The following is a 12,462-nucleotide window of genomic DNA, read 5'->3' on the forward strand; positions in this document are numbered from 1 at the left end:
CCCTTTTGGTTTAAAAGCAGTTATTACTCCACATGATAAACTTAATGAGTATCATTAATAGAGTTTAATGACCATCTCATTTCTTTTTTAGCTGAAATGAATAGTCAAGTTGAAAGTATAAACGATCCAATGGAAACAGAGCAGAAAGCTTAAGTAACAGGTAAGATATTCACAACTATATTTTCTCCCCTAGTTTCCATACAGTTTCTGTATGAAAACTTGCTTTGAAAGCACCTGAATTTAAGTGAAAATTTAACAAACATTTTAAAAAATAAGAATACCTAATACAAAGGAGAAGTAATTGTCTAATATGGCCTGTATTGCATCATAAAAAGGAAAACTTTATTTGTCAAGCAAATATTATTGCAGCAGTCTGCAGCTGCAATGGATGTAGGTAGTGCATGGTCTTAGATCACCAGAAGGCAAAACAGCACTGAGATAAGGAACAGAAGAATAAGTGAGCAAACAATTTTTGGCATTGCTTTGGAAAATGACAGGCAATTTATACTGGTTGGAACAAAGCTCAGTTCTGTATGAGCTGTCTTCTGGGAACAAAAGGTTCACATTGTAAGGGGTTTGCTGCCCTTGGCTCTCCATACCTAATGTCTCTTCAGCAATACCACTGAAAAACAAGGCAAAGTCAGAGAGCTGTCTTCTGGAGCTCTGCTGCCTTTTGGAGCTTTTTTTGGCTTTCCACACTAAATGATAGTTCTGTGGCTGGAGCAGTGGTGGCTGTTGAGGAAGTGTTTTTCATAGGCATAAATAGCATTTCTTCTGGACTAAAATGAATAATGTAGTGGGAAGATAGAAGTCCAAGTCTCATCCCTAACAAAAAGAAGCAGGAGCCATTTCTCCCTCAGAAGTGGTTTCCAGTGCTCACTGCTTCCTTTGGTGTAGGGTTTTTGAGAAGTACCAATATCATCAACAGCAACATGCTGTATCTACCCTTGTAATGGGGTTTCGTGTAGCACAAGATCAAGGTGTACAATGGTAGCATCTGTAACACAGAGATTTAAAATACAAGGTCTTATTATTGAACGTGACTCTTGGTCCTTATCAGCATACAGGTGATGTGCTACTATACAGCTGGAGTGAGAATAGCCCTGATGGTGCCCCATTTAAAAAGTACTGAAGTAAAAAACAGGATGCACCCTCAAAATATTAATTAAAATACAGAATCTATAACTCTTCCTCCCCTCCTTACTTCTTGCTCAAACAAAAAAGAGGAAATAATGAAATTCTTAACTTAAAAATACATCAATATGTTAATACACTTCTTCTGTTCAAAAAAAGGTATTTGAATATTACAGTTTTCATGTGGCCCTTAAGAAGTCTGTTTCTGACGCTGCATTTTCCCATAGAAATTATTATCTGTGAATGTTTAGGGCTGGAGTAATTGTTGCTCATGAATTAGCAATCAATTAATAAATCTCTTTAGTTCCACTCCAAGATGTGGCTTTGCAGACATCTTTCTGATGCAAAGGGGCCAGATCCTGGGCACGCCATGTTTTGCTCAGCAGTTCAATGGCATGCACAGAATTAGAAGCAGGCATCAAATTCATTGCAACTCACTGTCAAAGTCATCCAAACTCCGTTGCTGCTGTTTTAATTACTAGGAGCGATCCCCAGGGAGGATTGATCAGCCTGTTAAACCTCAGAGAATCTCACAAGGGTCGTTCTGGAGTGAAGGAGGTCCATCTGCTTCCTATTTTTAGTACTTTAATGTGTTGTTTGTCACCAAAGCACCTGCCAGAGCTGGGGGTCTCTGGTATCAAGCTGTTGCTTGATGGTGCTCTGGAAAACCAAGACACCCTGATAAGCACAGGTAATTTGCTCACCCAATAGCAGCTGTTATACATAAGCTGTGTCACACACACACATTGGACAAAAAATGAAACCATAGGCATCTGTTGCTGGAAACATGAGACGTGGGTTCTGTTCAGACATTTGAAAATTTTACTTTTTTCTTTCCACTTTTCTCTCTACTGCTGTGGCGAAGGAAGGATGCAGGAGAGGAGAGACCCAAGGAAACCCTACGGGCAGGCGCTGACATCCTACAGCATCATTCTTGGCCGAAAAGAGCACACAGAGATGATCAGCGGGTTGGGAGGGGGGGAGCTTTTGGGGGAATGAGTCTTTGCTTTTCATTTCTCTTTGTTCTTCATTGCATTTCATTCTGTAAGTCTGTTGGAAAGAATTGTAACTTCCCAGGTCTAACAATGTTTTGCAATTAACCCTGCAAATTTACAACCCTGCAATTTACAACAGTTTCTTCTTAAATGTGAGTCCCTCTCTCATACTGGGTCTTTTTTCTTCCTGCATCATACCATCAGTAGCCTGTATCCAGGCCCACCCCTTTTCTAGCATCTTTATCTTCTTTCCCATGATCAGCCTATGCTGTGCCATGTCCTTACATGTTAACAGCACATGTGGCCTCAAACAGCCAGCACCCTAAATCCTGATTTTTCCAGTTAGTTTTGCCCATCTCAAAACCAGTGCTGTAAGTATGACCTTTGGGTACAGGTAGACAACAGACATTTCCTCGATGCTGGAAAGACTCTGCATTAGAGGCATCTTTAAATACAGCTCCCAGCTTTAACAGCTTTACACAGTAGCTTTTGTGAGCCCTCATTACATTTTCCACCGCATATGCATGGATTTTTATTTTTTTTATAAAAAGCAATTAGCAGTTATTTGGATAAGAATGTCTCTCCATATGTCAATTGTTCTGCCAGTAAATGCTGCACTGAAATTTGTAGAAAAGGAACAAAAGGTTTTCATGTACATTTCCCAATTGTACTGTAACCAAAACTGATGAAAAATACACTGGATGGAAGAGCATGCAACCTGTGTCCCTAGTGGGATGTGCTACAAACTGTATTTTAAAGTGCTGCTTAGAATAATTTGGTCATTTTAAGCAAAGTAATTGATTCTAAATTGATAATTTTAAGAAAAATAATTGGTTCTGTACTCTTATTTTCACCCAAAATATTCCTGAATCACAGAATAGGTATTTCATATCTGGCCAGGAAAAAAAAAAAATAAAAAAAAGGTAAGACATATCTCTATCCTCTTGTGATCTGGGTCATCCCAGCTAGAGCAGTTTCAATGATAAATCCTGTGCTGGAGTAACATCAAGTCAAGGGTGACCCAGTGTATCTAACATGGGCTATGACAGTCAGTGGTTGTTGTTCATTCAAAAGGGTGTCAAGGAAAAATAAGGATTAGAAAGGAAAACAGGAAAAGCATCAGATTACACACAGAAAGTACAGCTCCTAGAGAGTACAGCTCACCCCCCACGTCCCCTCCTCCCCTTCTCTGTGGGACTCCAGCAGGTTTGCTTGAGGTGGGATCAGAAGGGCATTTCTGTGTGCTGCCTCCAGTGGTATATTCACCCAGGCACCAGAGGGGCTCTCAAGGAGCTTCTTCATCACCTGGAGTGGATGGACAACTCCAAATTGGATCAATTGTAGGAGTAAACGAGCTAATATTAGTCTATTAATCGGTTTGAGAATTTTGCTAAGATTACCTGTATTTGGTAACTAGCGTTCCTTTGGCTCTTGCTCTCTCCAAATACTCTTGAAGGGACTCCTTGTTTCCTTTGAGGTGCCTCTGATGCTCTCCTTTCCCAATCTTGGGGTCATGCTTGACAGAACATGTCTTTTGGGATGTGCACTCTTCTGCATGGTCCTTTATATTTCTGTGTGTTTCTCATACTGTGTTATTATGATTGAAACAGGCTGTCATAATAGGTAGGTCAGGAGTGGATAAATTCATAAGGAGGTGGTATAACTGTGATACCTTCAACAGACTATCCAGTCCCTTGAATGTAGTTCTGTACCTCTTCTGATCGTGCTTCCCCATGGCCAACATTAACATTAGCCACGAATCAGAGGTCAGAATCTTTTTTCACCAACTTTGTCTTTAGCAAGGGAGCCAAAGGGACAGCCCCACAGGAGGCTGGATGCTGAGATATGGTCATTCAGAAGGAGATAAAGATCCCTTAAATGTCTTGTGAAGACTGGCAGTTAAAGAAAAAAATTAGCTGCAAAGATGCATCATATTAGACACTCTCTAGCCCCTGACAGTAATTTCATTTTGCTTTTTATTTAACCTTAGTAGACAATAGTGAGTCTTGGAAACAACCATTTGCCCAATGATGTGTCGGCAAAGCATGAAGTCCAGAAAGCGTGAAGCAAGGAAACCTATGAGTAGATTAAGTCCTTACTGTACTATTTGCAGCCTTGTTTATATCTGTCTTCCTTTGGGTGGGTTTTGATTTGAGTTGTTGGCATTTTTCACTACTCATAAAGTGAGTATACTTTGGCAGCATGAGTTCTCAGCTGTGTTAATAACAGTCGATGCAGTCAGTCTCTGTTGTTCTTCTGGAGATGCAGAAAGGTAAGGAGCTGGTTTTGTAGAAGAACAAATGTTAGATGGAGAATCACCACACTGGTATTTATGTCAAGGATTTTGATTTAAACTCACAATGTATTCACAGTAGGTGGTGTAAAGGGAGTAGCAGCTTTTGGGTGCTGATGTTTGTATTCAATGTAAGAGGCTGTGCTTGATTGTTGTTTCTCCTGTGTCTGAAAGTGCTCATCCCTACCATTCCTCAGGCTGGTGACTGCTCCCATGATGATATCCAAAGGTGATACTGAGACATAGTCTGTAATAAAGGGTCACTGCAGCTCATTGTCACTCTTTCTATAAAGCACTGAGAAAGCCTCTCTTTGAATTAACACTGTTCTGCTTTAGGACTTGAATTAAATTATATTTAAAAAAAGAAAAAGTTTTCTCTATATGCAGTGCATGCCAGCTTTGCTTTTAAAATTACAAAATTTAACAGAGTATGTGGATCTATTTTCTTGGGGAATAGGGATTTTTATCATATTGTTCATCCAGGATTTGCCTTACCCTGACATTTGTGATATAAGTTTTAAAAAAATGTAAAAATTGAAAAAGGTAATTTTCTTGACCAAAAAATATGTTTTTACTTCAATGCAAAGAAATGTAGAATGTTGCTTGCAAAATGTCTTCTAATAGATGGTCTAGTAGTTATATGGGTTAACATATGCCTTTCTGTTTCTTTGTCATTTACATGCTGAACCCGAGTCTCGTTACTTTCCTTGTAACCTAAAGAACCAATGCCTTCATAACTACCTTGTTAAAGCAAATAGTTAATAAAGCTTGTCCTGAAGACAAGGCAATGCCACTCGTGTGTTTATGCCCTCCTCACCATGCCAGTGGTGCAGAGGTAATTTTGGTTGTCAACGAAGGACGTTTTGGTTTGGATGTGCCATCTGCAATGCATGCAGCTGGATCCTCATTAAAATTTGTCATTTGGCAGATTCTTGTAACAACCAGATATCTCCTGGCAGGGGGGATTTTTACAGGATCTTACAGCTCAAAGGGGGAAGGCATCTTGACTGGTCCCAGTGCTGCACAAGAGATGTTACAAAACCTGTGCTGTTGCACTAAATCCCAGCATCTATTATCTGTCAAAGAATGCTCCATATAAATGCAATCCACAGGTATAATAGAGAATTATGTGTGCTAGATGTTATCTGTTCTTTCGACCATCACTTATTTAAAAAATGGATAGGTAGAGGATACTTCAAAGATTGCAAAAGTGGGGTTTTATTCTTTCATGACATAGGTGAAACTGTGCGTACCAACCCGGCCTTACTCTCCTGAGCCGAGGTTTTAAACATCAATAACTGAAGTGAGGGGGCTGGGCTATGTGGGTTCAACACTCTCCAACAAATGGCTTCCTTCTCTGAAATTTCACCTTTCCTTTTGTGCAACCCTTGGAATGCTAAATGGAAGAGGACAAGGTACAGGAGATGCATAGCCGTGGGGAATGTCTGCCTTTTTGCTGTATGCAGGCCCCAAATGTATGTAGTGTCTGAGCTAACCTGAGAGAGAGAAATACCAGAAATAGCTGTGCTTCTCACTGGCTTCAGCTGTTTTCACTTTATGTCCAGAACTGTGTAGCAGTGGAAGCACCTACTTCACCCACACTGTAGCCTATTTCTGCTGAAATACTGTGCATGTTTTAAGAGAGAGCAAATAAATTGCCTTCTTAGCCGAGAAAGTGCTGTCCTGCCCACCCTTCTTAATCAACACGTCAAGAGGAAAAAGTCCATGCCATTGGAGTATGAAGAAGGGCATGTGTTTGAAGCAGTGCAGATCTTCACAGAGATGGATGTTTTTTCCAAATGATGTGGATTAGGAGAGTCTTCTTGACAAATTTCTAAACAAGGTCTGAAAGGGAAGGTGTTGAAGTGGTGGATTTGTGCCTGGGAAAGTCTTCTGTGGAGCTGATTACATTGGGTGTCAATATATGTCTACAGAAACAGAGGCTCTATTACCAGTTTCCCTAATCAGCTTCTCAGAGTGAGGGTCTCCAAGAGAAATTGGGTTGCCTTTCAGGATTTCAATGTGAATCTCTTCAGAGGGTTATGTGCACACTTTAATTTGGCTTTGATTCCTCTCCCTAGCCCCTTCACACAGCAGCTTCCAAGGGGTTATTATGACCTTGGTTTATTTGTAAGGTAGAAACTGTGCTTTGGGATTTTAATTAGTCTTGAGGGTGGGCTTTTTTTTTTTATCTTTTTTTTTTTTTTTTTTTTCTGAAGTAAAACTGTTCAGAGACATTTAAATACCCTAATTTCTCAATCCACTAAAATTATCAGGAACTCCCTAAAGTAAATGTCAAATCACTATTAATTGTTTCAGAATTCACTGATAAAATATTTATCACAATGAATTCCTTCAGGAAAAAAAAAAAAAAAAAAATAATAAAAAACCCAAAAAACCAAAACGATTCCTGATGAAAATACAGCCGGTGGAGGAGGAGGTAGTTGGGGAGGTTGCTCCATCTGGTGGCAGCTCAGGGCTCATGGTTTGGGGGGCTACCCCTATTTGCATTACACAGGTGAAATTTTCCTCCAGTTTAACCCTACTGAGCATCATCCACTCCTTGGCAGAGGAGCAAGTCCATGCACTTGGTTGATGTTGGAAAACGTGGTTGGCATTTGCAACTAGAAACACCTCACCTATTAAAAATAGTCACCAAGATCTTCCTGGTTTTTCCCAGGAAAAAAACAGAACAAGCTTTTATAAATACTTTTCAGTGCAACTCTGGGTTGCAGTGGTGACACCAGCTGTTGCACTGGCCAGGGAACCTCTTTGGCCTTTGCCCTGTATGTACAAGTCCTACTTATTTCACACCAGTTTCCAAGTACCTGCTTGGTAGAAGTGTCCTCCTGGATGGGAAATGTAAGCCTAAATTATAAGACTTTAATATATTTTTAAACTATATCGCAGCAGCAAGTCAGGAAATTGTTTTGAAATAGAAACAGAGAATGAGAGATCAAATCACAAGACAGTTGAAACAAGCAGCAAAGACCTACAAATCCAGAAGTACACAAACGGGCATGATGAAATTAAAAATCCCCTCTCTGCTCGATGTGCCCTTCACAGCACCCCACACCAGAGGAGGGTGTGTTTATTTTTTTCTGCAGAAAAGAGAAATGAGAGGCCAGGTGCTGAGGAGACATTGATTACCTCTTTCCCCCAGTCAAAGAAGATTTTATGTGTTGTGTTTACAGTAAATACTATGTGTAGCGTAAGATACAGTATATTTGATTATGATAAGAAGATAAGATTTATTATGTTTCATTATGTAATGTATTGTGTCTTGCTAATGACATTTACTAGACAAACAACGTAGTATGATATAATTTCTATATGGTATGACACAAATATATGATATAAAGGAGTAGTATACAATGGAATAGCATAGGGATTATATACTACATAATACAGAGTGTTCTGTTGTGTGCAGTAATATCCCAAGTTACATTTGTCTCATATAAAACACCAATATTGTGCTACTGTATATGTAGCTACATATACATTGAATATTAAATATTATATAGCTTATATGTTATCTATGATATGTGGTCTAAACCACAGTATTTGTAGTAGACTGCTGGTATATAATATCTCCATGTTAGATGATACCTGGATGGCTTAGTTTACGTAATACAAAACACTTTCTATGCAAATATTGACTTTATGTTACAGCTTTTACCTGTGTTTAGGGTTTATATAAACCCAAGTTTGATAAAATGAGTTTTCTATAGACCACACATTTTATCTAAATAAATTAGGTGTAGTACACATACAGTATATAATAACATACACTATATGGTCCAAAATACATTAACTACCCATCATCCACTATATATAGTTTATAGTTTATATTATTTTGATTATTATTATTATGTTTATATTATATGATGTGTTATGCAGTATTTAGATAAGTTTTACTGTAGGCTGTATTTTATATCTTGTATGTATCTATTGCACATATAGTATGTAATTGTAGATTTTTTTTTGGCAGTATATCCACTTAATAAAATTGAACAAAATTCTCTATAAAATGTCATGTAGGATCTATCACGTCCCAAAGAAAACTCCCAGGATTGCTATATATGTAATCCCCATGTATAACATAGAATATGTAATAATGTACACTAGATTTTATTGAGAAATTTTATAGCAGAACAATAGTATGACATGAGACCAGGAGTCAGAGAACAAACAGGACTCTGAGGTGAAGTTGATTTCTATCATGAGCTAAAAACAGAAGCAGAAATTTTAAAAACCATGTTAACAAAAAGCACTTCTAAGTGTTGCTTTGTTGCTGTTTTCAGTCAAGCGTAGCACAAACTGTAAATGAGGAAAAGGTAGAATTTATTTCAGGAAAAAAATAAAGGCTGTAGTCCCCTGTAGCTTTCAGTGGAAGGCTGACAAAACTTGTGACACAGGGAAAACATTCTGACAGACCTTCACACTTGTTTCTTTTCTTGACACAAAGGGAGCCCTGGATCATGTTTTGGTTTGTTTTTTTTCTGCTTGACTATATTAACATACAGTTGGATGTGGGGCAAACTAAATTTTTTTAGCCCAGTGAGCACCACAGCAGCTCACTGGAGCTTGAGCTAGCCAGCCACTAATCCTATCTCACAGCTGAGGGCTCTGGAAAAGCAGCCATTGTCCAAAGTTCAGGCCAACATTTCAGCAGGATGCTGGAGAATTGGAGGGGGAGGGAGATGGGGATATACCCGTGTGCTTGGGAACGGGAGGCAATGGTAGACAGTGGCAGACAGAGACTTTGATCCAGCTGTGGAGAGCACGTGGCAGCCCCAGCAGTATGACCCCAAAGAGGTGAAAAAAAACCCCCACAAGCAAGAAAACAAAAGCAGCAACAACAACACTTTTATTTAGCCAAAAAGAGAAAAGAGAGATGGAGCTGTGAGCAATGAAAATGCCTCCTGCTGTTTTAGCCTTGCTGTGGATGGAGAGAACAGGACTGAGATAAAACATTGCCTCCTTTGCTTCAGCAGAATTACCCAATTCATGAGCCATTTTTTCTGCTGGTGGAGACAACCTGCTAGACCTTCCCTGCAATGACTGGCCTTGTATGTCAAGCAAGGGAGACAGCATGATTGACACTGCTTCTGCTAAAACTCTGACTTGCATTGCTGAACCCCGAGGAAAAGAAGACTTAAAGACGGGATAGGCTTTTGGGCTTGGTGCCTTCCCAAAATGGCTAAAAGAATAGCAGTGCCATAGGAAAGCAGAAGCTCCCATGGGGAGTTAGGAGGGGTTGTGGGCAGCAAATGCCTGTTTTGGTTCAGCACTGCTACATAGCGGACACATCTCTTAAGCCCCCTATCCCCAGGGAGCTGCTTGGAAGAGATGATGGCCCAAAGACATCTGCAAATCCTGGTCTGCCTCTGTGATGCTGAGCTTCCACGATCCTCTAAACCTCATCACGAGCCTGAGCTTCTGGTAGTCGGCATCTTGTTCAAGCCAGTGTGAAAAGAAAAGCCTACCTTGCAGGCACTTGGTCAACACAACCCAACACTCATTGTTTCCAGTCAGCTGAAACTAAAACCAAGCTTAAACAAACCACTTGTTTCAGTTAAGGTGCAGCACTTCATATCAAAAAAATACCCAACTGTATTACTTGATTTACCTCGTTCTGCCTTTACAATCCATCAGTAACCTAGGGCATGAAAAATCCAGGAAACTTGAGGGGTCAGGAGCAACCCTTGGTCCTGGTAGTGCCAGTCATTAATCAAACCACCCAACGGCACCCTTGCTATGAACAGGCCAAGCACAAGCAGGAGGTGTCCTTGGCAGCTGTGAAAAGGTGCATCTTCATGCAAGATGTAGAAAGAGATGCAGGGATTTGCAGCCCTAATATTAAACAAGGGAGGACACAGCAGGGAAAGCAGCATACACAGCACAGGACACCAGTGAGCACCAGTTCTAGAGACCTAGGCCATCATCACTCCCTTAGCCTTCACATGAGCCTCAACACAGCAGAGCTAAGAGGAGAGAAGCAAAAAGAGCAGTCCCAAAACCTGGATAAATTTACATCATCGCACACATCAACTCTGGGCGTGGTAAGGGAGGAGACTGAGATACCTGCATCCAGCAGAGGCAGTGATGGGAAGGAAGAACACAAGGGAAACAAGGGCAGGATCTCAGAAAGCCAGGAGATGTTTCTTCTCTCCCACACTTCTTACACAGAAGAAGCCAAACAAGCATGTAGTGTACGACTGTATCCCTTTAAACTCCTTACCTCCACATAAATAACCAAAATTTGAAGGCATTTATCCTGAATCTTGTTAAATTGTTTTCTTCACTGCTTCTGCAGAGCAGTCAGTGACACAGGCCAGTTGCCTGTCCAGAGGATGCATTCTTTGTTGTTGCATTTAGCACCTTCCCATTTGTTGGACATCTGCACCTTGGGCCACATTCATCATTGTTGGTAAGGGAGGATGACTTAAAGATATTTTCTTTCTCCTTTGGGTAAGGCATCTTATGGGCTGCAAGCATGAGAAGAGAAGGACAGACAATACAAATGATAGAAACAAAGAGAGTGGCTGGATATTGCAGTAAACCTTTGGATTTAGCACAGATTATGCTAGCTACAAAATAGAGTTGTTGTCTATCAAGGAGATCTACCAAATGTCCTTGGCTCAAAAAAAAAAAAAAATAACAAGGCCAGAATAAATGAAAAAAAAATATAAATAGTTAACAAGAAAAGTGAAATTGGTACTTAGTCGCCTTTTCAGGGTGCCATGTATTCTCCTCTGGTCACTGCTGCTGCCCATCATCGAGACAAGCAGCAGAGCACAAACTAGGAGGAAGCACTCAGGTCCTGGCTTTAATGTATTCCCTCCAGGTGAAGGTCACACCCTCTAGTTCTCTTGGGTAAGCTGCCCTAGGCAGTGGGCAGGCACTTCTACAAGATGTTTAATGCCAGTCACCATTCAATCGCTCACTCCCCCACCAGCAGGATGAGGAGAAAATAGGAAGGGTAAAAGTCAGAAAATTGTGGATTGAGATAAGAACAGTTTAATAAGGGAAGCAAAAATCCTGCAGAGAAGCAAAGAAAAAAAAAGAAACTCATTCACCACTTCCCATGAGCAGGTAGGTGGTCAGCAATCGCCAGGAAAGAAGGGATTCATTACATGTAATAATACTATAATACTTTAGAAGACCAATATCATAACTCCAAACTCTCACCTTTTTCAGCCCATTTTATATCCTGAGCATGATAACATATGGTCCAGAATATGCCTTGGGTCTGTTGTGGTCAGCTCTCCCATCTCTGTCTCCTCTCAACTCCTGAGACTTGCAAAGCCAAGTGCGTTTCCTGAGAAGGAAAGGGAAAAGAGATACTAAAATAACTATGGCTTTCTTTGAGTGGCTGAGCATAAAGGGAGCTTTTAAAAGAAAGGCATGTTGAAAAAAACCCTCTGGATTCTGATCTCTGTCAGAGCCCTTCTGCCGCTTGCTTAACCCACCCCGTAATGGGCAGGGGAGCCATGGCTGGCAGGGTGACAGGAAGGCTTTTTCTTCCCAAGGACAGACGTCACATTCTCACAGCATTCCTGACTGTCCCTCCTGCTCCTGCCTCCTTCTCCTCCACTGTTTCCTAGTCTCACAATAAACACACCACCTCCAGCCCAGAAGCATCCCCTTGATTAACACCAGCTTCCACGTGCAGTTAAACAGCCTCAGCTTCCCCTCCAGGACTTGGGCTGCAGCAGCTAAGACAGGCATCCATAAAAATCATCCTTTGAATCAAATTTTGCTACCAAGGGGGGAGGACTTCAATTCAGAGGACAGACGAACACACTGAGAACTTGGATCCTGTAGGAATTTAACCTGAAGTTACTGTCCCAGATCAGCAAGAAACTCATTATGCCTGAGAATCAAAACAGTGGGGTCCCTCTTACTGCTGCTATTAGAGCAAAGTTTCTATCACTTAGGAAAGCTGACAGCCTCTGAACACTTCTGGTTTGTGTGTGTGTCTGAGTATTTCATATATTCTAGAGAGAATACTTCACCTTGAAGGGTAAGGGTGTG

General features: G+C 40.6%; 1 protein-coding gene across 1 annotated transcript in view; it reads left to right on the forward strand.

Moving 5' to 3' along the window:
* Positions 1-5,205, forward strand: part of MACROD2 (mono-ADP ribosylhydrolase 2) — an 853,971-nt gene extending 848,766 nt beyond the window's left edge. The window contains exons 18-19 of the mRNA XM_068186328.1: positions 92-160; positions 2,000-5,205. Coding sequence (XP_068042429.1) covers positions 92-153 — 62 coding nt within the window. The 3' untranslated portion in view covers positions 154-160; positions 2,000-5,205. The remainder of the gene's footprint in view (positions 1-91; positions 161-1,999) is intronic.
* The last annotated feature ends 7,257 nt before the right edge of the window (positions 5,206-12,462 follow it).

The sequence above is a fragment of the Anomalospiza imberbis genome, chromosome 3, assembly GCF_031753505.1.
Source record: "Anomalospiza imberbis isolate Cuckoo-Finch-1a 21T00152 chromosome 3, ASM3175350v1, whole genome shotgun sequence".
NCBI lineage: Eukaryota > Metazoa > Chordata > Aves > Passeriformes > Viduidae > Anomalospiza > Anomalospiza imberbis.